The sequence below is a fragment of the Ahaetulla prasina genome, chromosome 1 (assembly GCF_028640845.1).
Source record: "Ahaetulla prasina isolate Xishuangbanna chromosome 1, ASM2864084v1, whole genome shotgun sequence".
Classification (NCBI taxonomy): domain Eukaryota; kingdom Metazoa; phylum Chordata; class Lepidosauria; order Squamata; family Colubridae; genus Ahaetulla; species Ahaetulla prasina.
Window position 1 is genome coordinate 363781129 of NC_080539.1, and position 25791 is coordinate 363806919.

At 43.5% G+C, this 25791-nt stretch overlaps 1 protein-coding gene across 3 annotated transcripts in view; it reads right to left on the bottom strand.

Moving 5' to 3' along the window:
- Window positions 1-25791, bottom strand: part of AP3D1 (adaptor related protein complex 3 subunit delta 1) — a 60252-nt gene that overhangs the window by 9206 nt on the left and 25255 nt on the right. For 2 of the 3 annotated variants that reach the window (XM_058163398.1, XM_058163400.1), the window contains exons 8-28: window positions 25340-25413; window positions 23791-23840; window positions 23601-23650; window positions 23435-23483; window positions 19637-19782; window positions 19142-19290; window positions 17749-17979; window positions 17358-17589; window positions 17082-17227; window positions 16706-16847; window positions 16187-16258; window positions 15971-16046; window positions 13796-13995; window positions 12859-12932; window positions 10368-10569; window positions 9388-9450; window positions 7546-7632; window positions 7102-7239; window positions 6338-6385; window positions 5999-6188; window positions 4785-4873 (exon numbers count right to left, since the gene is read on the bottom strand). In XM_058163398.1, coding sequence (XP_058019381.1) covers window positions 4785-4873; window positions 5999-6188; window positions 6338-6385; window positions 7102-7239; window positions 7546-7632; window positions 9388-9450; window positions 10368-10569; window positions 12859-12932; window positions 13796-13995; window positions 15971-16046; window positions 16187-16258; window positions 16706-16847; window positions 17082-17227; window positions 17358-17589; window positions 17749-17979; window positions 19142-19290; window positions 19637-19782; window positions 23435-23483; window positions 23601-23650; window positions 23791-23840; window positions 25340-25413 — 2508 coding nt within the window. The remainder of the gene's footprint in view (window positions 1-4784; window positions 4874-5998; window positions 6189-6337; window positions 6386-7101; window positions 7240-7545; window positions 7633-9387; window positions 9451-10367; window positions 10570-12858; window positions 12933-13795; window positions 13996-15970; window positions 16047-16186; window positions 16259-16705; window positions 16848-17081; window positions 17228-17357; window positions 17590-17748; window positions 17980-19141; window positions 19291-19636; window positions 19783-23434; window positions 23484-23600; window positions 23651-23790; window positions 23841-25339; window positions 25414-25791) is intronic. The other variant, XM_058163399.1, reaches the window with a different exon arrangement.

Here is a 25791-nt window from a genome sequence, read left to right on the forward strand (position 1 = left end):
GAGCATTGCAGTAATCCAAGCGAGATATCATGAGCGCATGAGTGACTGTGCATAGGGCATCCCGGTCTAGGAAGGGGCGCAACTGGTGAACCAGGCGAACCTGGTAAAAAGCTCTCCTGGAGACGGCCGTCAAATGGTCTTCAAAAGACAGCCGTCCATCCAGGAGAACGCCCAAGTTGCACACCCTTTCCATTGGGGCCAATGACTCGCCCCCAACAGTAAGCCGCAGCTGCAACTGACTGTACCGGGGTGCCGGCATCCACAGCCACTCTGTCTTGGAGGGATTAAGCTTGAGCCTGTTTCTCCCCATCCAGACCCATACGGCTTCCAAACACCGGGACAGCACTTGGATAGCTTCGTTGGGGTGGCCCGGAGTGGAAAAGTACAGCTGAGTATCATCAGCGTACAGTTGGTATCTCACCCCAAAACCACTGATGATCTCACCCAGCGGCTTCATATAGATGTTGAACAGGAGAGGCGAGAGAATCAACCCCTGCGGCACCCCATAAGTGAGGTGCCTCGGGGTCGACCTCTGCCCCCCTGCCAACACTGTCTGCGACCGATCAGAGAGATAGGAGGAAAACCACCGATAGACGGTGCCTCCCACTCCCAATCCCTCCAACCGGTGCAGTAGGATACCATGGTTGATGGTATCAAAAGCCGCTGAGAGGTGTAATAGGACCAAGGCAGAGGAATAACCCCTATCCCTGGCCTTCCAGAGATCATCAACCAACGCGACCAAAGCCGTCTCCGTGCTATATCCGGGGCGAAAGCCAGACTGGAACGGGTCTAGATAGAGAGTTTCCTCCAGGTACCGGGGTAATTGACATGCCACCACACTCTCTACAACCTTCGCCACAAAGCGAAGGTTGGAGACCGGACGATAATTTCCTAAAACAGCCGGGTCCAGGGAAGGCTTCTTGAGGAGAGGTCTCACTACCGCCTCGTTCAAGGTGGCAGGGACAACCTCTTCCAGCAAAGAAGCATTTATAATCCCCCAGAGCCAGCCTCGTGTCACCTCCTGTGTGGCCAGCACCAACCAGAAGGGGCACGGGTCCAGTAAACATGTGGTGGCATTCAACCTCCCCAGCAACCTGTCCATGTCCTCGGGAGCCACAGGATCAAATCCATCCCAAACAGTCTCAACAAGACGAGTCTCCGACATCCCACCTGGATCCACCCAATTTTGATCCAAATCATCCCGAAGCTGAGCGATTTTATCGTATAGATAACCACTAAACTCCTCGGCACGCCCTTGTAGCGGGTCATCCCACACCCCCTGTTGAAGAAGGGAGCGGGTCACCCGAAACAGGGCGGCCGGGCAGTTATCTGCCGACGCAATGAGGGAGGAGACGTAAAAACGCCTCGCTTTATTTATTTATTTTTATTTATTTTTCAAATTTATATACCGCCCTATCTCCCTAAGGACTCAGGGCGGTTCACAGGCAGTTAAAATACATATAAATACAAATTAAAAAACAACAATTAAAAAACTTATTCTATTGCCGAATTTAAAAAACAATATAAATAATAAAAACCCATTTAAAACCAGTAAATTTAAAATCTAATCCAGTCCCGCGCAGATGAATAAGTGTGTTTTAAGCTCGCGACGAAAGGTTCGGAGGTCCGGAAGTTGACGAAGTCCTGGAGGAGTTCGTTCCAGAGGGTGGGAGCCCCACAGAGAAGGCCCTTCCCTGGTGTCGCCAGACGGCACTGCCTAGCTGACGGCACCCTGAGGAGTCCCTCTGTGAGAGCGCACGGGTCGGTGAGAGGTATCTGGTAGCAGTAGGCGGTCCCAGAATAGCCCGGCCCTATGCCATGGAGCGCTTTAAAGATTGTCACCAACACCTTGAAGCGCACCCGAAGGCCACAGGTAGCCAGTGCAGTCTGCGAGGATAGGTGTAACACGGGAGCCCCGAGGGGCTCCCTCTATCACCCGCGCAGCCGCGTTCTGGACCAACTGAAGCCTCCGGATGCCCCTCAAGGGGAGCCCCATGTAGAGAGCATTGCAGTAATCCAGGCGAGACGTCACGAGGGCGTGAGTGACCGTGCATAAGGCATCCCGGTCTAGAAAGGGGCGCAACTGGCGCACCAGGCGAACCTGGTGGAAAGCTCTCCTGGAGACGGCCGTCAAATGGTCTTCAAAAGACAGCCGTTCATCCAGGAGAACGCCCAGATTGCGCACCCTCTCCATCGGGGCCAGTGACCCGCCCCCAACAGTCAGCCGAGGACTCAGCTGACTGTACCGGGATGCCGGCATCCACAGCCACTCAGTCTTGGAGGGATTGAGCTTGAGCCTGTTTCTCCCCATCCAGACCGTACGGCTTCCAAACACCGGGACAGCACTTCGATAGCTTCATTGGGGTGGCCCGTGTGAAAAGTACAGCTGGGTGTCATCAGCGTACAGCTGGTACCTCACACAAGCCACTGATGATCTCACCCAGCGGCTTCATATAGATGTTGAACAGAAGGCGAGAGAATCGACCCCGCGGCACCCCACAAGTGAGGCGCCCGGGCCGACCTCTGCCCCTGTCAACACCGTCTGCGGCCGGTCGGAGAGATAGGAGGAGAACCACCGATAAACGGTGCCTCCCACTCCCAATCCCTCCAACCGGCGCAGCAGGATACCATGGTCGATGGTATCGAAAGCCGCTGAAAGGTCTAATAAGACCAGGACAGAGGAACAACCCCTATCCCTGGCCCTCCAGAGATCATCCACCAACGCGACCAAAGCCGTCTCCGTGCTGTAGCCGGGCCGGAAACCGGACTGGAACGGGTCTAGATAGACAGTTTCATCCAGGTGCAGGGGAAACTGATATGCCACCATACTCTCTACAACCTTCGCCGTGAAGCGAAGGTTGGAGACCGGACGATAATTACCTAAGACAGCCGGGTCCAGGGAGGGCTTCTTGAGGAGGGGCCTCACCACCGCCTCTTTCAAGGCGGCCGGAAAGACTCCCTCCAACAAGGAGGCACTCGTAATCGCCTGGAGCCAGCCTCGTGTCACCTCCTGAGTGGCCAGCACCAGCCAGGAGGGGCTTCCCTCAATGCCACTAGGTAGGTCCTACTATAAGACCTAACTAGTGTCCGATCAGCCTCCGAACGGCTGGATCTCCAGGCACTCTCTAGGCGTCTTCTCCGGCGTTTCATCTCCCTCAGCTCCTCAGAGAACCAAGGAGCTGGTTGAGACCTACGACGGGTCTGAGGCCGCAAAGGCACGACACGGTCTAGAGCCCCAGCCGCGGCCAGTTCCCAAGCCGCGACTAGTTCTTCAGCCGTGCCGTGGGCAAGATCCTCAGGGAACGGCCCAAGCTCCGTCAGGAACCTCTCTGGGTCCATCAGGCGCCTGGGACGGAACCAACGTATTGGTCCCGTCTCCCTGCGGTGTTGAGTGGCGGTCCGAAAGTCCAGACAAAGGAGAGAGTGATCTGACCATGACAACGGCTCAGTAACTACATCTCCCCAAACCAGATCACTCATCCACTGTCCAGAGATAAAAATCAAATCCAGTGTGCCTCCCCCAATGTGGGCAGGGCCATCAACTACTTGCGTCAGGTCCAAGGCCATCATGGAGGCCATGAACTCCCGAGCCGACGTCAATGACATGCCGGTGGGTGGCAGGTTATAGGCCCCCATGACCATAAGTCTAGGGGTCTCAACCGCCATCCCAGCAATCACCTCCAACAACTCGGGCAGGGCTGTTGTCACGCAGCAAGGAGCCAGGTACGTGACCAACAAACCCAACTGACCTCTATGGCCCCACTTCACAAAGAGGGATTCACAACCGGCAATCTGAGGAACAGTGGTCTCCCTCGGTTCTAGACTCTCTTTTATAACAACCGCCACCCCCCCACCCCTACCTTGGGCCCTCGGTTGATGGAATGCTCGGAAACCCGGTGGGCACATTTCCACAAGGGGCACCCCCCCCTTCCGAGCCCAACCAGGTTTCCGTAATGCCCATAAGGTCCGCAGAGCCCCCCTGTATAAGATCACAAATGAGGGGGGCTTTGTTAACCACGGACCGTGCATTGCACAGCATCACCCGAAGGCCCAAGCTCTGAGGATCCTGACCATCCGGGGAACAGGAGAAGTCTGAGGGGTCGGAGCGCGTGATCGCTTTTAGACATCGAGCACGCGCCCCCGAAAGTTGAAGTCCACAAGTCTCAAAGTTGTCAAGGTTGGGGACCACTGCTTTAAAATACTCCATCATCCCAGACATTTTATCCTCTGGATAAAACCTAGGCATTTTATCTTCCTAATATGGCTAAATGTTTGGATTTGGTTCATACTCAGCAAGAGAAAGCCAACTCCATTCTCCATCACTGCCTAGAACAGTGTTTTTCAAACTTGGCAACTTTAAGATGTGTGGACTTTATCCCCAACACCCCTTGGGAAACATCCTTTTACTCTTCTGGGAGAGTTGCTATGATAGGAGGAAGCCTCAACAAATAGCCTGCAGGGAGCTCATTTCCCACTGCCTTAAGGGAAATGTCTCTGCCCATCTACCAGTTGCCCTGAAAGTCCAATATAATAGTTCTCGAATTGCAACCATTTCTTTAGTGACTGCTTGAAGTTACGATGGCACTGAAAAAAGTCACCGAGGAGCGTTTTTCACCCTTATGCCCTTTTCAGCACCAGGATGAGAAAAAAAACAATTCACTCAAGATAACTAGTAAGGGTAACTCTTTGAGAAATAAAAAAATGATGTTAATATCTCTTTAATCCCTTTTAATATTTTCCCAGCAATGAACCACGTGCATTAGCAAAGGATAACAGGTTCTTACTTTGACTATAAATGACAAGGTCCCTTTTAGTTTCTGTGCCATGGCAATACTCTGCAGGGTGAAAACAAACTGGGTTTCATTTGAGACTCCTACATTTGGGAAAAGACAAAAAAAAATTAGAATGGGATAACAGAATGTAGTTAGATTTCGATACGAAGTGAGAATTATATTAAGGTTTATCTAATCTTGAAATAAGATTATTTCAAAATCTTGTTTCTCACACTCGGATTTCTTTAAAGTACTTAACCATTTTTTCCACTAAAGAGTACAAAGCATTAGCAGTTTAACAATAAGCAAAACCATCAATCAGCATTATTTTAATATGTACTAAAGGCAGTATGGGGAACTGCTAGAGACAACTACAGATAGTCTTCAACTTACAACAGTTCATTTAGTGACTGTCCAAAGTTACAACAGCACTGAAAAAAGTGACATGCTAATTTTTGACACTTATGACTGTCGCAGCAGCATCCCCATGGTCATATGATCAAAATTCAGATGCTTGGCAACTGGTTCACATTTATGACGGTTGCAGTTTCCCCAGGTCATGTGATCGCCTTTTGTGACTTTCTGACAAGCAAAGTCAATGGGGAAGCCAGATTCACTTAACAACCATGCTGCTGACTTAACAACTGCAGTGATTCACTTAACAATTGTGCCAAGAAAGGTCATAAAATGGGGCAAAACTCACTTAACAAATGTCTCGATTAACAACCAAAATTTTGGGCTCCATTGTGGTCAGTAGTCGAGGACTACCTGTACCACTATAGGGGAAATGCATTTGTCATTATCCACGTTCACTCGGAAAATCATTTACCTTTAGAAAATACTCTGCATAATGGGAGCCAATTAAAATCACTGTTCCCAGGATATGCCAAAGGGCTCATACTCTGGTCCTCAGGAATACCCTTACAAAGATAGTATGTCATGATCAGACATCCATCATCTTTTGGAGATTATTTGGGCTGACAGTGGACCAGCAGCAGCAAGAATCTGTTCAATTCTGAATCCACCCCTTTGAAAATTAGCCCCATAAACTGAAATACAAACAAGAGGAGGCTATGTTGCTCTAGAAATTTAAGATAAACTTTGGCTCAGAGAGAACTATGATAAGTATTCGGAAGAAGATATGCCCTGTCCTCCAAGATTCTTTAGAAAGTCTCCTTTGAAAAGCTCTTTCCCACCCCCTCTCACCAGGAAGCCTGCAGTCATACCAGGAGGGAGCTGAAAAGGGACAGGTATCCCATCATGGATGGAGGATCCTTCCGGCCGCAGCATTTTAGTATTCAGAGAGTCCAAAACGTTCAGCTCCATGTTCTTTAGGAAACTGCTGCTCGTATTCTCAAAGATCACAGAAACTGTAACCTGGCTATCATTCTGGAGGTTCCCCTGGATATCGTACGTCTGTAAAAAAAGAACCATTGGAAGGGAGATGACACAAGAGGAATTAGGAGCTCCTTGGTGCTGCTGAAAACTGGTGTGGAAAACAAGAGCAAAGCATGGTAGATCCTGATCACAGTTCAAAGAAATCAAGAGAAACCAAAACTACTCACCATTTTAATGTATGGATTTTCAGCAAGGAGAGTATAGCTGGACATAGGCTGGGAAAGAAGGAGAGAGGGAGAGTTAAGGTAAGCAAAAGGGAAAGAAAAGAATGGTGTAACCTGGGAGCTGCCTATACAGCAATGAAGTGATACTGTATGTGGTTTCAGTGCAGTGTATCTATGGAGATTCTCAGTCATCCAGGCAGTGGTGAAATTCAATTTTTTCCCCTACAGGTTCTGTGGGCGTGGCTTGGTGGGCGTGGTGTGGCTAGGCAGGCGTGGCAGGGGAAGGATACTGCAAAATCCCCATTCCCACCCCACTCTGGGGCCAGCCAGAGGTGGCATTTGCCAGTTCTCCAAACTACTCAAAATTTCCGCTACCGGTTCTCCAGAATCTATCAAAACCTGCTGAATAGCACCCCTGCATCCAGGTCATGGTTGGAAAAGCACTTTGGGGACAACTTTTTTTCACTTCTCATCCAAGAAGTTTCTTCAGTTCTGAAGAACTTCAGTCATGCCTGAAGAAGCTTCTTGGGTGAGAAGCGAAATGTCTTTAAGCCAGGGGTGAAATGCTACAGGATCGGACTGGATCGTACGATCCAGTAGCGATCGCAGCCGGTAGTTTGGCGACTTGGTAGCGATGGCAGAGAGAAGCTCTGCCCACCCACCTGGGTGGTGCTGCAGAACCATGCCACAGCAATCAGGTCTTCCGGAATCTTAGTATCCCAGCTGCTGAACGATTACAACCTCTCTGCATTGATCAAATTTCTCACCGGCAGTGGCTCTTCCTCCAGAGTTCCGTTCTGCACAGATTCCGTCTGTGGCTCAGCCCCTCGGTCACGATGCTTTGGAAGCTTCTTCTCTTTGGATTTTTCCTCCTTCTTATGCTTCTTCTTTTTATGCTTGGATTTCTGTAAGCCCACATAGACCAAAAGTCAGCTTCCTGGTTCCTCAGCTGCCTCGTGGCTCACCAGTAAAAGCTGTTTATCTTGGACAAGCCATGTATCTGCCAGAATCTGCTGCTAAAACTCATGTTAGCCAACCTAGCCCTCTGCCTAAGATACCGCTGATCAAAGACAGTTCAGAAATTATAGATGATTCAAACCATACTGAAAATATTCCCAGATGAGATACAGGTTGCCATTATCAGTGACTGGTCAAGAAGCATCCGTTCCCAGGCAAAATACAGAAAAGGCGGAGTACTCTAGGTCACTCACCTTTCCTTCATCTTCTTCCTGAAGTTCCTCCTCTTTCTTAGGTTCTTCGGGTTCCATTGGATCTACACTGACTTCAGGCAGGTCCTGCTAAAGAAACAAACTGGGATAATGAAAGCCAGCTTGGTCTAAGAGACCATATCTGGGAACATTACAGAAAATACGTGGGCCAAGTCATCCAAGTATGCTCCCTGTTCACATTAGTCCAAATGTCCTCAATGTAGTTAGCCTCCTTCTCTAAGCCTCCTTGGGAATGAGCCCTCCAACTGAAAGTCCATGCCAGCATCTTTGCTCACTTAATGGGGTCACCAAGTCCACTCAAAGCACATCCTAAAGCTGTAAGGCAGAAGAGGGCAACCTTGTATGTAACCAGATACTGTGGGTGGGTGTGAAAACGACATAGCTGAAAGAGGCAAGGCTAGATTTTCCATTTCCTTTTTTTTTTTTTTTTTGCATTTGGCTTTCTTGTGTTTTGACTAAAACACAGATGTTAAGCTTATTTTACTGCTTAGTTTTAAAAAAACAAACAAACCACCAAATAAATAAAACCACCTTCTCATAATTTGAAAATTTGTTTCCAAACTTCAGTAGTATAATCATGGGCAACTCAGTTGGCTGTAATAAAAGGGCTTGATAAGTCACATATGATCTGTGGGTTGCCCATCCCAGTTATAAGAATATCTTAATAGTTCTCAATTTGTAATCAATGTCCACAACACAACTATAAACTCACAAAAAGATACTCTGTGGCAGGGTTCCAAGTAACACCCGTAACAAAAGAAAACTCCGAGGTTTGAAGTTCCTCAAAGCTACATTTTATTAGAGGTGTCATATTGGCACATCTGGGAAAATCCGAATCCGAAAGTTTCCTGACTTTCCCCACCCAAAAAAAAGTTCAAGTCCCCGCCCAACACCCACATGTCCATCACATGGGCCAATCAAACATCGTCCCAACTGGAGATGCCTTCCAAGTCCAGCCTTCCAGGTGCAGGACAATTTGTCCTTGACTTTCTGAGGAAGGAACGTTATTATTATGACTATATATTAACCTGGCTCCATGCAATCCCCCATCCCAGTTTCCCACAGTAGTAAATATGGTAGGTCTGAAGGCCTAGTGCAAACTAAGGCTTCCAGGCCTGACACTCTGCCTTATTACCTGGCCCCCTTTTCTGTCAACCAGGGTCTCCCTAGGATAAAGGTCATCAGCATGTGCAAAGGGCAGGGATTTCTCTCAGTTGTAAAGAGTCTTGGAGAAAATAAGTGAACAGTAGGGAAAAAAAAACCCCCACTCCTCTCCCAACCTATATACATGCACTTCTGTATTTTAGGAAATGCAAAAAATCATCACCTGTCAAGGAAGTTAATAATAATGTAAAAGCATGGAAAGAATCACCAGGTTCTTTTTTTATTGCAGGGATAATACTTCCTCTGAAGTTGCAGTTGTTATGTGGGGAGGGGGTAGAACCTCCCGCAGGAAACCGAATACTTCCTCCTAAGGCAGATGATGCTTTCAAGAAGAATGTTTTTTTTCCTCAAGACCCCAAGGGAAAAAAATTCACTTCTCCGTACCCGCTGAGGTGATAACACTCAAAACCACTGCTAATGCTCCCCTCACCAAATTTGTAGATTAAATGCAAAGCAAACAATGTATTTGATTTGGATCCAAAAAAGCAACCGAAGGAAAAGATGCCATGAGTGACCTTTTTGGTGACATAATAAATTATTTACCCAGTTCCCTTGGATTTTCATTGCTAGAACTCCCTTCTCTTCCCTGGAAAATTGGAACCAATATTTCTAGAGAAGGAAAGATTTTTCAGAGGTTCTGCTGCACAATGAGAAACCAACCTTTGCCTCCATGGCAGCGACAGGTGGTGGGGTATCAGAAAGCCACAGGTCCACATCTTGAACCTGGAAGAACCACCCAAAAAGTATTATAGACAATTATTATAGCATTCAAAGCACATATTCTTCTATAGGGCTTCCACACTACACTAGGTACTGTGGGGGCTCCCACCCTTTGGAACGAACTTCCCCCTGGACTTTGGCAACTGCCGGACCTTCGGACTTTCCACCGAGAGCTAAAGACCTATTTGTTTGTTCGCGCAGGACTGGCATAGGATTTTAATAGGATTTTAATTAGTTTTAATGTTTTAACATTTTAAAATTTGGGGTTTTATTCTAAATGTTTTAATTCAGCCATTTGTATAATAAGTTTTTTAAATTATGGTTTTATGTGTATATTGTTGTTGTTTCTTATTATGGCTGTAAACCGCCCTGAGTCCTTCGGGAGAAGGGCGGTATAAAAATTTAATAAATAATTAATAATAATAATAATAATAATGGTATAATGTCATTTGCTTTAAGCTCAACAGGAGATATGAACTCAGCTACTGTGATCTGGAATAAACATTATGTGCCCCATAATATTTACAGGAACATTGTATTCCTTAATAATATTCTTAATGCTACAGGTGCAAGAGTTGCCACCATCTGGCAGTTCGTGGTTACCTACTGTGTTATATGCAAATGAACTGCAAGGCGTAGTCATTTACATCTCAATCTAGAATTCTGGCTGTATCTGCAACTATACCATGTTTGTTCAGAAATATTTGAGCATCTTCATTATTTGCATTGTAAACATTTATAATAAATAAATGCATAAATATTATAAACAGTATATAGAGGTTTTTATTAAGTCAGAATGTTTGAAATGGGCTACATTTCATTGTTCCTTGTGGGCACCTATACCTATCAAGAAGCTCTTAAAATCTTCATTGGACTTCTACTATTGTAAAAATCATGACAGATAGAAGCAAGGAAGTTACCTTTTTGTCGTCTTCAACTGTTTTTCTTTCTTGCTCTTTCCTTTTTTCTTTCTCCCTCTCTTTTTCTTTGTGTTTCTTTTCCTTCTTTTTTGGCTTCTTGCTTTTCTTTTCAACCGCGGGGGCTTGCGTTTCTTGAGGAGATTTAAGATTGTCGGCATTTCGATGCCTCTGCACGGGAAGTGCCTCACTGTCTGTTAAAGGCCTTAACAAAAAAGAGATCTTCAATGAAATTCCACCAATTATCTCTCCCAGCTTCCAAAAGCAGTTCAGTCAGCATTGAATGTCAGAGTGAATTAGTTCCACTACATAGGATGAAATATAATTCGAGACAATCTAAAGAGGATCACATGAAATTAAGTGATGTTTATTGAACAAAATTGTTAGGATTCTATTTGTAAAATTCTTTAACATAAAAGCAAGCTTTTAAATTCCAGAAAGTGAAAACTCAGAAAATTTCATCTAGCATTTTCCCAGGTGAAAAGGTGCGACATTTTAAAAATTCAGATCGTTTTAAATATAGAGTTGTATGGTCTGAAAAAGAAAAACACAGCTTCTTTCCTGATTATTTTTGTAATCACAGTCAGAAATCTTGGAAATGTTCCTTAATTAAGTAAACTTTTTATTTGCTCACTTTTAACTTTTTCAGAGCAGAATTATAATTTATTCATTCCCCCCTATCCCTGGCTTCTTCATGGCCAGAATTTCTGCTGTTAATGACAAATACAGAACTTCTGTGAAAAAAATTGTCAGCCTTTATTAAATGCAAAAACAATGGAGAAAAGAAAATTATTGCCCACTTGAAATTCATAATATAATAATAATAATAATAATAATAATAATAATAATAATAATAATAATAATAATAATAATAATAATAATAATAATAATAATAATTTAATTTTTATACCGCCCTTCTCCCGAAGGACTCAGGGCGGTTAACAGCCAGCTAAAATACGACATACAATAAAACCAATTTTAAAAACTTATTCGATGTGGCCCAATTAAAATTATAATTATAAAAGACATAATATAAAACTCTGTTTAAAAATCCAATTTAAAACCCATGTTATGCCAGTCCTGCTCGAAAGAAAAGATACGTCTTCAGCTCGCGGCGAAAGGCCCGGAGGTCAGGAAGTTGACGGTGTCTTTTAGTCAACTTCCTGTCAATTTTTGTAAATTGACTGTCAATTTAGTCTTCCTGTCAATTTTGTAATTTGTTGTATTCATCTTGAAGCAATTGGAGATTCCTCCTTGGTACAAAATTTTAATCTTGAATCACATTTTACAGGAAGTAGGTGGAGGAGTAGAGGAAAAGGAACAGCTCACACTGTAAAGCCCAACATTTCTCTCAACCAAATATTAATTCTCAAATATTTGCTCAAAGGTTGGGAACGTGTGTAAATGAAGTGCAGGGCCACTATTCTTTGACTGAAATAAGTTTGATTATAGGATTCAACGGTTGTGCAACCAATCATCATAGACTCGCTGTTTTATTCCAGACTAGATGTAGAGATTTAGAGTAAGTTTAGAGATTTGATGTAAAGTTTTCTGGATAAACGCATGACATTTGCCATGTTGTGTTTTACAGTGCTGAAAAGAAGCAGTTAGCCTTCCACGCTGTCAAAGAGGGAACTTACCTGCCAGAACTCCCTGAAATCAGACTGTGTATGAGAGACAGACAGACAGGAAGAAAAACAGGATGACTACAAGATATGATAACTTCTGGGAATGGAAATAATCCAAAGGCAAAATAGAGAAATTCTACCTGATTCCAACAATATCTTTCAGTGTTGAAAAAACAAATAAATTTTGCCTCCATTTGAAATTTAGGGAACTAATATAGTAAGGATCTCCAAATCCCATCAAGACTAATGAGCATGGTTAAATCTCGGGACAGAAGAGATGCAGTCTAGAAACAGCTGGAAAGCTGAAGGCTTCTCCATTCCTTCTCTAATGGCACAAGGAAGATCCAAGCCTGCAATCCTCCCTTTGGAAGGCCCTAATAGCAATAGCACTTAGACTTATATACTGCTTCACAGTGCTTTACAGCCTTCTCTAAGTGGTTTACAGAATTAGCATATTGCCTCTAACAATCTGGGTCCTCATTTAACTGATCTCAGAAAGATGGAAGACTGAGTCAACCTTAAGCCGGTCAGGACTGAACACTTGGTAGTGGGCGGAGTCAGCTTGCAATACTGCATTGTGCCACTACTGCTCTTGAATTCCCTTAATGCATCTTCATGTTCAGATCTCAGATGTACCAACGTAACTTTCAAATAACTATTTGAACTATTTGAATAACCATTCTATAACTAAATTTGTAAAACCAGCAGTGTAGGAATCAAAGCCCAAGTCTTTTAACTTTAATTTATGTAGAGTATGGTGAGTACACCACGTTCAGCATTCAATAAATCTCTCTCTCTGTCACATTCAGCACTACATTTTGGCATGAATTTTAGAGGATTGTGGAAGAGCTAAGATCTGTACTCACTTATCTAAATCAATATCCAGTGCCTTGTAGGGATCATTTGGATCCTTGTCATCCTCATCACTGGGCAGAGCATTCTAGATAAGAAGCATAAGAGGGAGAAAATGAGTTTATGTAAAAGGTATCCATTGTCACGGGAAAAGTATTGCGATCCCTGTTTCTCCAGGGTGCTTTAGATTTCTCCTGTTTATGGTGTCCTAAACCAATTAATCCCATTTCTATAATTCCCCCTCCCCCCCTTATCAAACCAATTTTGGTGACAAAAGCAACACTGGAAAAGGTATTTGTTGGATGCAGTTCATATTTATTTCATTCTTTGATGTGTGACTTACAGGGTACTAGCTTTGAATGATGGGAAGATAGCCTATTTTGTTGAAAAACCAACATCCATCTACAAGCTGTGCCATTCTTGTAAAATATATCAAGAACAGGATAGCTTAATTTTGTATGACCTTGGGCCTCATTCAAAAGGTCTCTAACAGTGGTCAATCTGAACCTGTGGCAGATACTTCTTCCCTGGGGAGACTAAGAGAAAGAAGAAAAAAGAGGGACTGAGAAAGAGAGAATGAGCAACTGTATCTACTTGAGGCTGTGCTCCATCCTTTATTTCTGCCAGGCTCTGCCCACCATTCGCAGGGCTAGGAAGGGTCACATAATGGAGCAGGAATGTGAATCAGAGTACCCTTCATTTATTTATTTATAATCAGCCTTTATTATTTTTATAAATAACTCTAAGTGAGGAATATACGTAATACTCCTTCCTCCTATTTTCCCCACAACGACAACTCTGTGAGGTGGGTTGGGCTGAGAGGGAATGACTGGACCAAAGTCAGTCAGCCTATGTTCATGCCTACTGCAGGAATAGAATTCAGAGTCTCCTGCTTTCTAGCCTGGCGGATGGAAGACTGCAAAGGAAGGCCTAAAGCCTTGCGGCACTTACTTCTGGCATCTCCTCTGTGATAATATCCACGTGCTGGGCGGGCGCAATATCCTCATCGCTCTCTGTGTGCAGGGAATTGTGGCGACGGTTCTTGCCCCATTTTTCTTTCTTCTGCTTCTTCTTCTTCTTGTCTTTCTCCAGTTTCTGCTGGTGCCGACGCTCCTCTTCCAGCTTCACGTATTGGTCAGATGCTGGTAATCCTGATAAGGCCAGAAGAGAGAAAAATAGTCTCCAGAAGGGATTGTATGGAGGCTGGCTACTGAATGAAAGATAGCTTAGAAAGGAAAGCTTTCGTTTTGATTAAGGTGCTGTCAAAACAACCTGATTTAATTTCCAAGAAAAAGTGACAAATCTGAAGAAATTGCTAGCAAATTTAGATGCATCATTGATCATCCTTTGTGAGAGAAGGAAAAATATCGAACCATATCATTTCTACCTGCTATCTTTATAATTACATGAGACAGTGTTTTTCAACGTGGGCCGCTTTAAGGTGTGAGGACTTCAACTGCCAGAATTCCCCAGCCAGCAGGTTGAGAAACACTGACATAAGGTAACACTAAGAAAAAGTTGAGATCTCTCACCTGTCACCTATCAACATTCATTTCATAAAGTTATTTGAAATATTTCATTAAACAGAGTCATGATATAAATTATAACCTGGAAGTATCCAAACCTGCCTATTTTTCTTTCCCACTTTCCTCCTTTTTTTCCCCTTGTGCGTTATGTCTTCTAGATTTTAAGGTTCTGAATGGGGACTATCACACTACAAATAATTCTCAAGCTACAATGGTAATGGAGCTTGCCTTGCGGTCATTAAGCAAATCCATGATTTGCTATTGGTGAAGTTTTGCCCAAAACTGGAACTGCCAGGTTTCAGCAAAATAGCAATAGCACTTATATACCGCTTTACAGCCCCTCTCTAAACAGTTTACAGAGTCAGCCTATTGCCCCAAACAATCTGGGTCTTCATTTTACCGATCTCAGAAGGATGGAAGGCTGAGTCAACCTTGAGCCGGTGAGATTTGAACTGCCAAATTGCAGTCAGCCGGCAGTCAGCAGAAGTAGCCTGTAGTACTGCACCACTGTGGCTCATCACTGTAATGTGGTCACAAGACTGTGAGATGCTGCAAACAGTCATAAATGCAGCCCAGCTCCCGTGGGGGAGGGAGGCGACTATTGGAATTTCTGATTCAGATTGAAACTCGCCTTTTTTGGTTGGTCATAACTTTGAACAGACATTAACTTGAGGACTACCTGTACTGACTTTTTAAAAGTCGGTTAGCAAGTTTTTGACTGAAAAGCAGAATACTAAGGTCATAAACTGACTGATTGAACTAACTAGTTAAATGTTGCAGTCCTTAAAAAGAACTGCTGTTTTGAATGTTATTGTTTGTCTCTATGTTGCACTCTGTTTTTAAAGATTTCAGTTTATTATATTCTACAGGACTTTGAATGCTTTATAACCAAAGTGCAATTTTTTTTTTAAAAAAATATTATTAATAAGAACCCAATATAGACCAGGTTCAAAAACTGCAAGAATTGCCCTGACAACAGCCATTTATGCCTTGAACATTGAACAGTTGGATTACTACAATGCACCCTATGTGGCTAGACTTTAGAAACAGAAATGTTATGCCAGGCATGACTATGTCCACATTTATTTTGCCCAGCCAGCCAGCCAGGTGGCATTTTCTGTAGTTGCCCCCTCACTTGGGAAAGTGTTTCTTTCAGAAATACATGCAGTATTCATTCATTCTGTAAAATGGTTAAAATTTGTTTATCCTATTATAGTTTATGTCCTAAATCAAAGTCATAGACTTGGGGTGTATGTATCACACATGTGCTTCTGTGTCAAGAAACATAAATAGGCCTGGAAAGGGCATGAATGCCGGGAATTGGCTTTCCTGGAGAAACAGAGGGAACTCTGCCTATCCTTCTGTCCTTCTCTAAGCAGCCAGAATTCCTTCTTTATTAACTATGCTCATAATATGATTTTCAGATTCCTGTACCAGATTTTTTTTTGAACTTCTCAAACCCTTGGGGTTTCTCCAAGCCTCCTAACATCTCCCTATTTTTAAATGACGATTCCATAAACAATGGCCTTCAAATCTGACCAAGGAATATAGAGGGGGTGCTAAGCAAATGATGCTGAAATCCACCATAAAATTCTCTTACCAGGAACTTTTAAAGGAACAGAGAGATCAATCTGAACTACAGGTATGTGCTCAACACCAGGGCTATCCTGGTACCTCTGGAGAAAGTAAAAAGAAGAGGAATTTAGTACGAATGTCTGACAGATGCATGCAAACACTTACATTAAAAAACCAACTGTTAGATAAGTATCACTATCACAAGTCACTATTTTTATTCCCCCAGATAAGCCTTGTTTACCTTTTGTGGAGATGGAGAACTTTTAATGTAGAATGGATTGTTTGCCTGCTCCTGTTTCCTAACTTCTCGACGCTTTAAAACAGAAAAAGCAAACAAACAAAAATATTCAGAAGTAGGATTGCTGTCATTTGGGTTTCATTTATAAAAGGAAATTCAAAGGTGTTTCTTCTCCAGCTTGAATAAAAACTAAGAATCCCGGATCAAGGTAGAAAAGTCACTTGCACTGTTAAAGAGCAGGTAAGGATTGAACAAGTTACAATCAGTCAGACTGCTTCAGTATTTCAATCAAAGAACCAGTACTGTTTTAGTACATTTTCCCATTTAAAAAAAAAGAGTTAAAATGACTAAAACTTTGGTAAATCATGAAATGTTGTGAGAACTTGGAAATCACAAATACGAAGCTCCTGGGGGGTCCTTCAGGACAATTATTTTTTATTTAAAAAATGCAATGAACTTTGAAGCCTTCCTCCCACCACCTTATGCACACTGGAACTGCCCCTACCCATTCACCTAGCTTACCCTGGCCAGCTCCTCCTCGTCCATTTCAGGCTGCCGTTGCTTTGAATGCCTTTGCTCTTCGTCATGGAATATGGTCCTTGGTTTTTCATCTTCAGAATCACTGTCTGAAGGCGGCTCATTGATCCAAGCATCGAGATCCAAACTATGAAAGGAATGAATCTCCGTTTCAGGTTATGTGAGAAGATGGCAGCCAATCTTTTAATCTTCACCCTATTGTTAAAACAGAGGTTGCCGAGCACCCCAGCCCGCATAAACACAAATATCATCTCCTGGTTCTTCTAAGCTCTATGGCTTATGAAATGGGCCAAGGCTACTTAGGCTACAGAGCTGGACATTTAATATTATCATCGTACGGGGAAAGAGCAGAGCATCTCACCCTTCTGGGACTGGAACTTTCTTCTGAGCTTTAGGTGCAACGGGGTTAAGCTCCCCGGCAAATAAAGCAGTCACTTCTTCAGCCACAGGGACCTCTTTGATCTGAAGCTTCTGGATGTATTTCATGAGCTGGAGGATACAGGAAGCCTAAAGATCAAGAATGAACAAATGAATGAATGAATCTTTCCTTTCACTCTAAACACAGCAAAATGCAAAGCTAAAAAGTCAATTTGGTTAAAAAAAAAGGAAAGAAAAAAAAAAGCGGGATTTTTCTTACTCTCTCCTGGACTTCAAGATCGGCGCTCTGCACAAACTGAGGCAGACGGTCAATCATCATCTGGGTTGCCTCCTGGGCCACTTCCTTCTCACCAGCCTGTTCCTTTTGCTGCAGAATTGAGGCATAAAGCTTCACCATGTTTTGGACATAAACTGCTTGGATGTGGCCTGGAAGAGTAGTCACTTTAGGCCGCAGCATGGCTTCAAGGGTCTGCTGGGGTTCTTCAAGGTGTCTGCAGTGAAGAGGAAAGCTTAGGCAGCTTCTTTCCCCCCTTGTCCAGGACAGGAAAAGGGGAGTCACAAGAAAGGCTTCAGACATCAGGGACAACAAGAGAGAACTAGGCCTCTTGAAAACCCTTCCTTCTCACACTACCAGATTCCTGGGCACTTACTCTGAGAATTCTCCACATATCCAAGCTGCAGCGTACAGCACTTCACAGATTCCGTTCCTCTGCGTGTTGCTGGCCAGCAAGTGAGCGTTGTCCAGAAGCATGGCCATCTGGGACACAGCGAATTTGCGGATGGCCTTCACTCGGATTGCCACATCTAACATCTGGGAGGCAATGAGATGGCCATGCCTTGTACCTTCCAGCCGTGTCAGCTCCACTAAGATGCTAATGTACCTGAAGCGGATAAGAAAAGAGTATCAATGTGCAAGCAGAGAAACCAAGGGTTTTATTATTATAGAGGAGGCCTATCGGCAAATTTCATGCATTCAACAATTCAAATGTTACTATCTCTATTATCCTCTTACAGCTTCTACACACACAAATACTCTGCTTACCACTTGTTAATTTCTTCCTCAGCTTGCTTTTGGTTTTCAAACTAGCTCCCAGCCTAGGTGCCCCTCCCCACATCATTATATGGCCATTGGCAGCTTCTGCTTTTTCTGTTTTTCTCTGTTTCTTCTGCCTAGCCTTTATCTGCCTGTATCAGAATGGCTCAAGAGTAGTTAGCTACAGCTGCCTGCTCCAACCCTCCTGTGATGCCAGGGCTGCTCCAACACCTATCTCCTCACAAAATCCTATTAGAGCTATGGGGTACAAAAATATATTGCATTATTACTAATTTCTCATTTCATACAATGCTGAATTAGAAATAGATAAAATTTGGTCAAGGTGTGTGTGTGTAGAGGCAGAGTGAGCAAATATGTACATATGTATATGAATAAACATTTTTAAGCAACACTTTTTCCAAAACCTATGTAGATTTTGAGAAAAACAAAACCATTTACATTCTTTGTGTGTTGTCTCTCTCCACGTGTAAAACAAAGACCCTTAAAAAATTTCTTTTTAAAAAAACATAGCTGTTAAAAACAGACTTTCTGGCTCTAATTATGAGGAAACCCAAAATAATCCAATACGAAGTGCACATTCTGAGGAGAGCAGCAATTAAGGAAAGCAAAAAGGTTGAGTAAGACTGAAAGACTGAAGGATGGGGGGCATATTTGGGGAAGAAATGCTATCCATAAAAGGGAAGAAGCAATAGGATATATAATATATAGTTTATTAGCTATTCTTTGGTTCAAGAGCCCTCTGCACCACATCTCCTTTATGGGAATTTTGTTCATGTGTCCATGGGGTTCTTGCAATGGCTGGAATTTCAAAGCCTGGTTCTAAGTCCCTTCGTTCAGCACCATCATAACTTTGAACGGTTGCTGAACAAATAGACACTAAGTGAGAATTACTTGTATTATGCAAGAGTTAAACTTTACTTTGGAGGAAAACATTGAATAACCTTCTGAAATCTTCCTGAGGCTATAAAGCAGGACCTTTAAATACTGACCATTCAAAGTTTGTGATGTACTGATAATTGGACTGGCTACAGATATCAATGATTTTGGTTAGCAGCTCATCCCTGTAAGTTGTTCCTTCAGCTTTGTCCACATGGATCATCAGCTTCTTCACAATTTCCATCAAATTCTTCTTGGACACCTGTAGCAAGGGCCCAAACAAACAGAAACTCAGGCGCCAGTTACCAAATGTTGGTCTCTATACAGGGCATGGGAAGATTTGATGCAGTTTGGCGGAGAACCCACAAGATATAGCAGTGAGCGACACCAGATACTTCATTCTGGAAACTTTTGATTTCCCAGTTTCTTTGCTGCCTTGAAAGTGGCTTAGAGATACAACTGCTTAAACAAATAGTAAATGAATAAGCTATCTTAGAATAATTTTTTCATTATTCTCATGACCATATTAGCCACTCTAATATCTAGGAAGACAGTTTACTATTTAGGGAAACAAATTAGCCAGGATGCACAGTAAGAACAAAACCTACCATTCCATACAGAAGATCCAAGGCTCGGAGGCGGATGGATTCATCCTTATCGTCCAAGCACTGGAGAATGAGATCCTTATGAGACTGTACCGATTTAGGATGTGTTTTCAAGATTTTGGACATTGCCAGCAATCCCAAATACTTCACTGTGGTAAAGAAACGACACATAAACACACAAAAGAAAACACAATTCAAAAAAACTCCTTGTAAGGGCCCTCTCCATTTCTGCAAGAACAATGTACACACTTGGTGATAAATGGATCAAATTCTGGTAGTTTGAAGTTTTGTTCTGATATAGAGGGTTACCTTTGTCCGTGTCTGTTGAATCTAGTGCATTTACTAGATCATAAACAGAAGGAACATAAGCATTTATCTTACATTGGTCTTATTGCTCTGACCAGTTCTGTATTTTCTATTTAGATTTGCAGAGAGTCTCCACTGTTTCAGACAAGAGTGCTGGCTAATACTACTTGGAGATGCCAGGACTAGGGCGGCACATGCAGAGTTCCCAAGTTCCCCAATGATCTTAAAAGAGAACCATTTTGTACGTATTAATGGTAACAGCAAAGAAAAAGGAAGTTACCATTCTGCAGTTTTCTCAAATCTGAAATCCTCTAGAGCACAAAAGTCTTTGAATTTCCAACCACCTTGTCTGCTAAAGGTAACACATTTGAAAAGCACCGGCTTGGGGAAGATTAACATACTAGAAGTTGTTTTATAATCTCTCTGCGTGCCAAAAGAAGGGCACATCTATAATAATAATAATAATAATAATAATATTTTAATTTGTATACCGCCCTTCTCCCGAAGGACTCAGGGCGGTGAACAGGCAGATAAAATATAAATACACACAATAATTTAAAAACAACCCTTAAAAAACTAATTTAAATGCCCAAAACGTTAAAAAACATACTCCCCTGTAAAATAACACAATTTTAAAAACCCATCCAATAAAAATAAAAATCAGGCTAGTCCAGCCATATGAAATAAATAAGTTTTAAGTTCATGCGAAAGGTCCTAAGGTCAGGTAATTGTCAAGTCCGAGGGAAGTTCGTTCCACAGGTCGGAGCTCCCACAGAGAAGGCCCTCCTGGGGCCGCCAGTCGACACTGTTTGGCTGACGGCACCCTGAGGAGTCCCTCTGTGGGAGCGCATCGGACGATGGGAGATAGAAGCCGGCAGTAGGCGGTCCCAGATAGCCCGGTCCTAAGCCATGGAGCGCTTTAAAGGTGGTAACCAATACCTTGAAGCGCACCCGAAAACAACAGGTAGCCAGTGCAGTCTGCGCAGGATAGGTGTTATGTGGGAGCCCGAGACGCTCCTCAATAACCCGCGCAGCCGCTGCTCTGAACTAGCTGAAGTCTCCGGTGCTCTTCAAGGGAGCCCCATGTAGAGAGCATTGCAGTAGTCCAGGCGAGAGGTAACAAGGGCATGAGTGACTGTGCATAAGGCATCCCGGTCCAGGAAGGGCGCAACTGGCGGATCAGGCGAACCTGATAAAATGCTCTCCTGGAGACGGTCGCCAAATGGTCTTCAAAGGACAACCGCCATCCAGGAGCACGCCCAAGTTGCGTACCTTCTCCATCGGGGCCAATGATTCACCCCGACAGACAGCCGCATCTGCAGCTGACTGTACCGAGGTGCCGCATCCACAGCCACTCCGTCTTGGAGGGATTAAGTTTGAGCCTGTTCCTCCCCATCCAGACCCGTACGGCTTCCAGACACCGGGACAACACTTCGACAGCTTCACTGGGGTGGCCCAGGGTGGAAAAGTACAGCTGGGTGTCATCAGCGTACAGTTGGTATCTCACCCCAAAGCCACTGATGATCTCACCCAGCGGCTTCATATAGATGTTGAACAGGAGGGGTGAGAGAATCGACCCCTGCGGCACCCCACACATGAGGCACCTTGGAGTCGATCTCTGCCCCGTCAACACCGTCTGCGTCCGGTCAGGGAGGTAGGAGGAGGACCACCGATAAACGGTGCCCCCCACTCCCAACCGCCGCAACCGGCGCAGCAGGATACCATGGTCGATGGTATCAAAAGCCGCTGAGAGGTCTAATAGGACCAGGGCAGAGGAGTAACCCCTATCCCTGGCCCTCCAGAGATCATCCACCAGCGCGACCAAAGCTGTCTCCGTACTGTATCCGGGCCGGAAGCCGGACTGGAACGGGTCTAGATAGACAGCTTCATCCAGGTACTGGGGTAGCTGACATGCCACCACACTCTCTACAACCTTCGCCGTAAAGCGAAGATTGGAGACTGGCCGGTAGTTCCCTAAAACAGCTGGGTCCAGGGAAGGCTTCTTGAGGAGGGGTCTCACCACAGCCTCTTTCAAGGCCGCGGGAAAGACCCCCTCCCGCAGAGAAGCATTTGTAATCCCCTGGAGCCAGCCTCGTGTCACCTCCTGAGTAGCCAGTACTAACCAGGAGGGGCACGGATCCAGTAAACATGTGGTGGCGTTCAGCCTACCCAGCAACCTGTCCATGTCCTCGGGAGTCACAGGATCAAAGTCATCCCAAACCACCTCAACAAGACGGGCCTCGGAACCCTCGCCTGGATCTACCCAATTTTGATCCAATCCGTCCCGAAGCTGAACGATTTTGTCGTATAGATAACCGTTAAACTCCTCGGCACGCCTTGTAGGGGTCCTCCCGCCTCCTGTTGGAGGAGCGAGCGGTCACCCAAACAGGGCGGCCGGGCGGTTATCTGCCGACGCAATGAGGGAGGAACGAGAACGTCAGAACCCTCATTGCCACTAGGTAGGTCCTACTATAGGACCTAACTAGTGTCCGGTCAGCCTCAGAGCGGCTGGATCTCCAGGCACTCTCTAGGCGTCTTCTCCGGCGCTTCATCTCCCTCAGCTCCTCGGAGAACCAAGGACATCTGTCATTCTTAAATCAAAATTTCCTTCCTTCCTTCCTTCTTCTCTCTCTTTGATAAAACATTATTTTTCTTCTCCTTTCTTATATATAACTACATACCTATCACCTTATTTCTTTTGGGGATAATTCACCCAACTTTCACTTCCATTTAACAGAAGTGGACAGAAGCACAGCCTTAGACTAGTTTGGCATCTTTTGATAAATTTCATTCTTCATCACATATTATCCATATTTTTCTAAAGCATATGCACATTTCAAAATTCCCCATCCATTTCTCTATCTTTGGCAAATTTTCTACCATAATAATTCATGCGCTCTAGGTTTATGTGCAGCAGTAATTTCATGTTCCTTATCAAACCTAACAATTTTGGCTTCTGATGCATTTTTTTTAAGATCCATGCTCCTGGTTGCATTATATCAGCAATTTAATATTTACTGAATTTCACTTAAGTTCTCAGACAAAGAAACACATATAATCTGCATACTGGTGTACATATATATACACATACATACATGATGTATATATATATGTACACACACACATATCCCAAACTAATGCATCATTAGCAGCACTATTCAATAAGCTGAACAACCAAAGAAACATTACACATCTGTGACTTACTCCCTGCTCAATGTTGAACCATTCACTAACCACCCATTATATATGTTTTACTATAATTATATACAGTACTTATTTCATTCAGCAAAACATTCCATACTTTAAGCCTATTCACTTTACCAAATGCTTTCTCTAAACTCACAAGTGGCTGGGAGGGACTGAGCATCACCAGAAGCAAAATGAATGTGCTTCCCCCCCACCCCATTTTAGCTATTTCAGTTTTAAAATACAGCGCCTCATTCCTTGGCCTTAATTACTACTATCTTCCAAGATGGCAGTATCTCCCATACTTACAGTTTTGGTCTGAATCTTCTATCAGTATCCTCAGCTTCTGCACACAGAGCTGCAGAGACAGCATATATCATTAACCGCTTGAGCAAAGCCAAAGTGTATAATCAAAACACCACAACATTCTAAGCCGACACAAAATAAGACACACCAAAAAGTGAAAGCCTGTTACCTGGATGCTTGCACTGTGGTTGGGCATTCCCGAGGAAAGAGAGATTAACACTGTGAAAAAGTTAAGGATACACATATTTAATTTCCAATCAACTTTTCCTGGAAAAAACGAGACCAATCTATCCCAAAAGTAGTTGCTTTTCTTTTGTACTATTTAGAAAATGTAATATCCCTCAATGACACTTCCTTACCTGCTATCACTGTGTTCACACACTCGTAGAGGAGTGACATGGCTGAAGTGCTGAGAAAAAAAGACAGGAAAATTACTGCTTTATGAGACACAGTTAGCCCCAGAAGAAGTTTCATCAGAAAGATGACCATATCTTTTCCATATTTTAAAGAATTAAGGTGTATAAAAACATTGAAAGAAAAAAGGCCTTTAATGTTTGCATTTTTAATAACCTGGTTTCAAAAGAAATGTGAATTTTAAGAAAACAAAAGCTAAGCTACATTTTTCATTTTTAATTGGATTCTTCAAACCCCAATCTACAAATTTGAACAAATCTACTCCATGCGCTCAAATATACTCATTATTGCATCAGAGAGCCTTATTCATAGTCACCCGTGGTTTAGTTATCTCTTGTCTAGATTATTGTAAAGTCTACGTGAGCTGCCCTTGACAGCCACTCAGAAGCTTCAGCTGGTCCAAAATGTGGCTCCACCAGCAGTTAAGGGCATCCCATATTAACCTCCATCACAAGTTGCAATAGGCTTTCCGGTGCAATTCAGGGTACAGGTAGTCCTCAACTTAGGACCAAAATTGACCCCAAAATTTCTGTTGTTGAGACATTTAAGTGAGTTTTGCCCCATTTTATGACTTTTCTTGCCACCGTTGTTAAGTGAATCACTACAGTTGTTAAGTTAGTAACATGGTTGTTAAGAGAATCTGGCTTCCCAGTTGATTCTGCTTGCCAAATGGTTGCAAAAGTTGATTACATGTCTTGGGATAGAGCAATGGTCATTTAAGTATAAACCAGCTGCCAAGCATCTGAATTTTGATCACATGATCATGGGGGAATGCTGCAAAGGTTGTAAGTGTGAAAAATGGTCGTAAGGCACTTTTTTCAAAGCTGTTGTAAAATTTGAACGGTCACTAAATGAACTGTTGAAAGTTGAGGACTACCTGTATGAAGCTGATTTGAGGGCTTGTCTTTTTCCTAGTATGTCTGCCCACTAGCAAGATCTGACAGAGTTTGCATGCTTTGAGTCACATCTATTAAGACTGCGGCCTCCAACCTTTTGGGCACCAGGGACTGGTTCCGTGGAGAGAGGCTTTTCAGCGGACCAGAGGGGGCACGGTTTCACATGCTACCTGCATCCTGCAGATGGGGCTTTACTTGTTTGCGCGGCCCCGTTTCTGACATGCCGTGGACCAGTACTGGGCCACGGAAAAGGGCTTGTGAACCCCTATATTAAGATATGTCATCTGATGAGTCCCAGGAGACAGGCCTTTTTGGTTGTACCATCTGCTCTTTTGATCACCAATCCCCCCCCCCCGCCCCCAGAATCCAAACAGCTCCCCTTCCACTCTTTTTTAGATGAGCTATTCTCCCAGGTTAAGGTATGACATGGGCCCACTGTGATTGGTTTTGTTATTGAGTCTGTTGTCTCTTCTGACATCTTTTCCTTTCTATGGCATCGATTGCTGCACTGACTCTTTACGTTTTTAATCTATATTATCACTTCAAGTTAAAAAAATCTAGAAGAATTTTGACTTGCCTATGTATTGACATGACTTACCTATGTATTAGATTGGTCAGGGGTTCTATCAATTTCTTTCCTAGCCTGGGTTCCAAAGGAGTGAGAGCACCAAACTAAAAAAGAAAAGAAAGGAAATTATTTAGTGGCTGTCTCAACATATTTGCTAATTTGTAAATGTTATTAGACATATAGCAACAGACCTGAACTGCTTCAGAAAACTACACTATTAGGCAAATTCAAACTGTCAACAAATGAATTGGCACGGTGCTTAAGCCTAATCTTAGCCATAAATTAATTTGCTTGGTTGTGGCTCAATGTGTTAGGCAAGTCTTTGAATTGTTTAGTACAACTAGTGTTTAGTATTGCGTGGGAATAACATCAATATGGGTCTTTCAGATCATGATGAAAACAAACCAACGGTTACAACAATTATCAGTCACAATAATTACATTATTTCCACCATCAGTGGCAGGATTCCTCTCTATGCATTT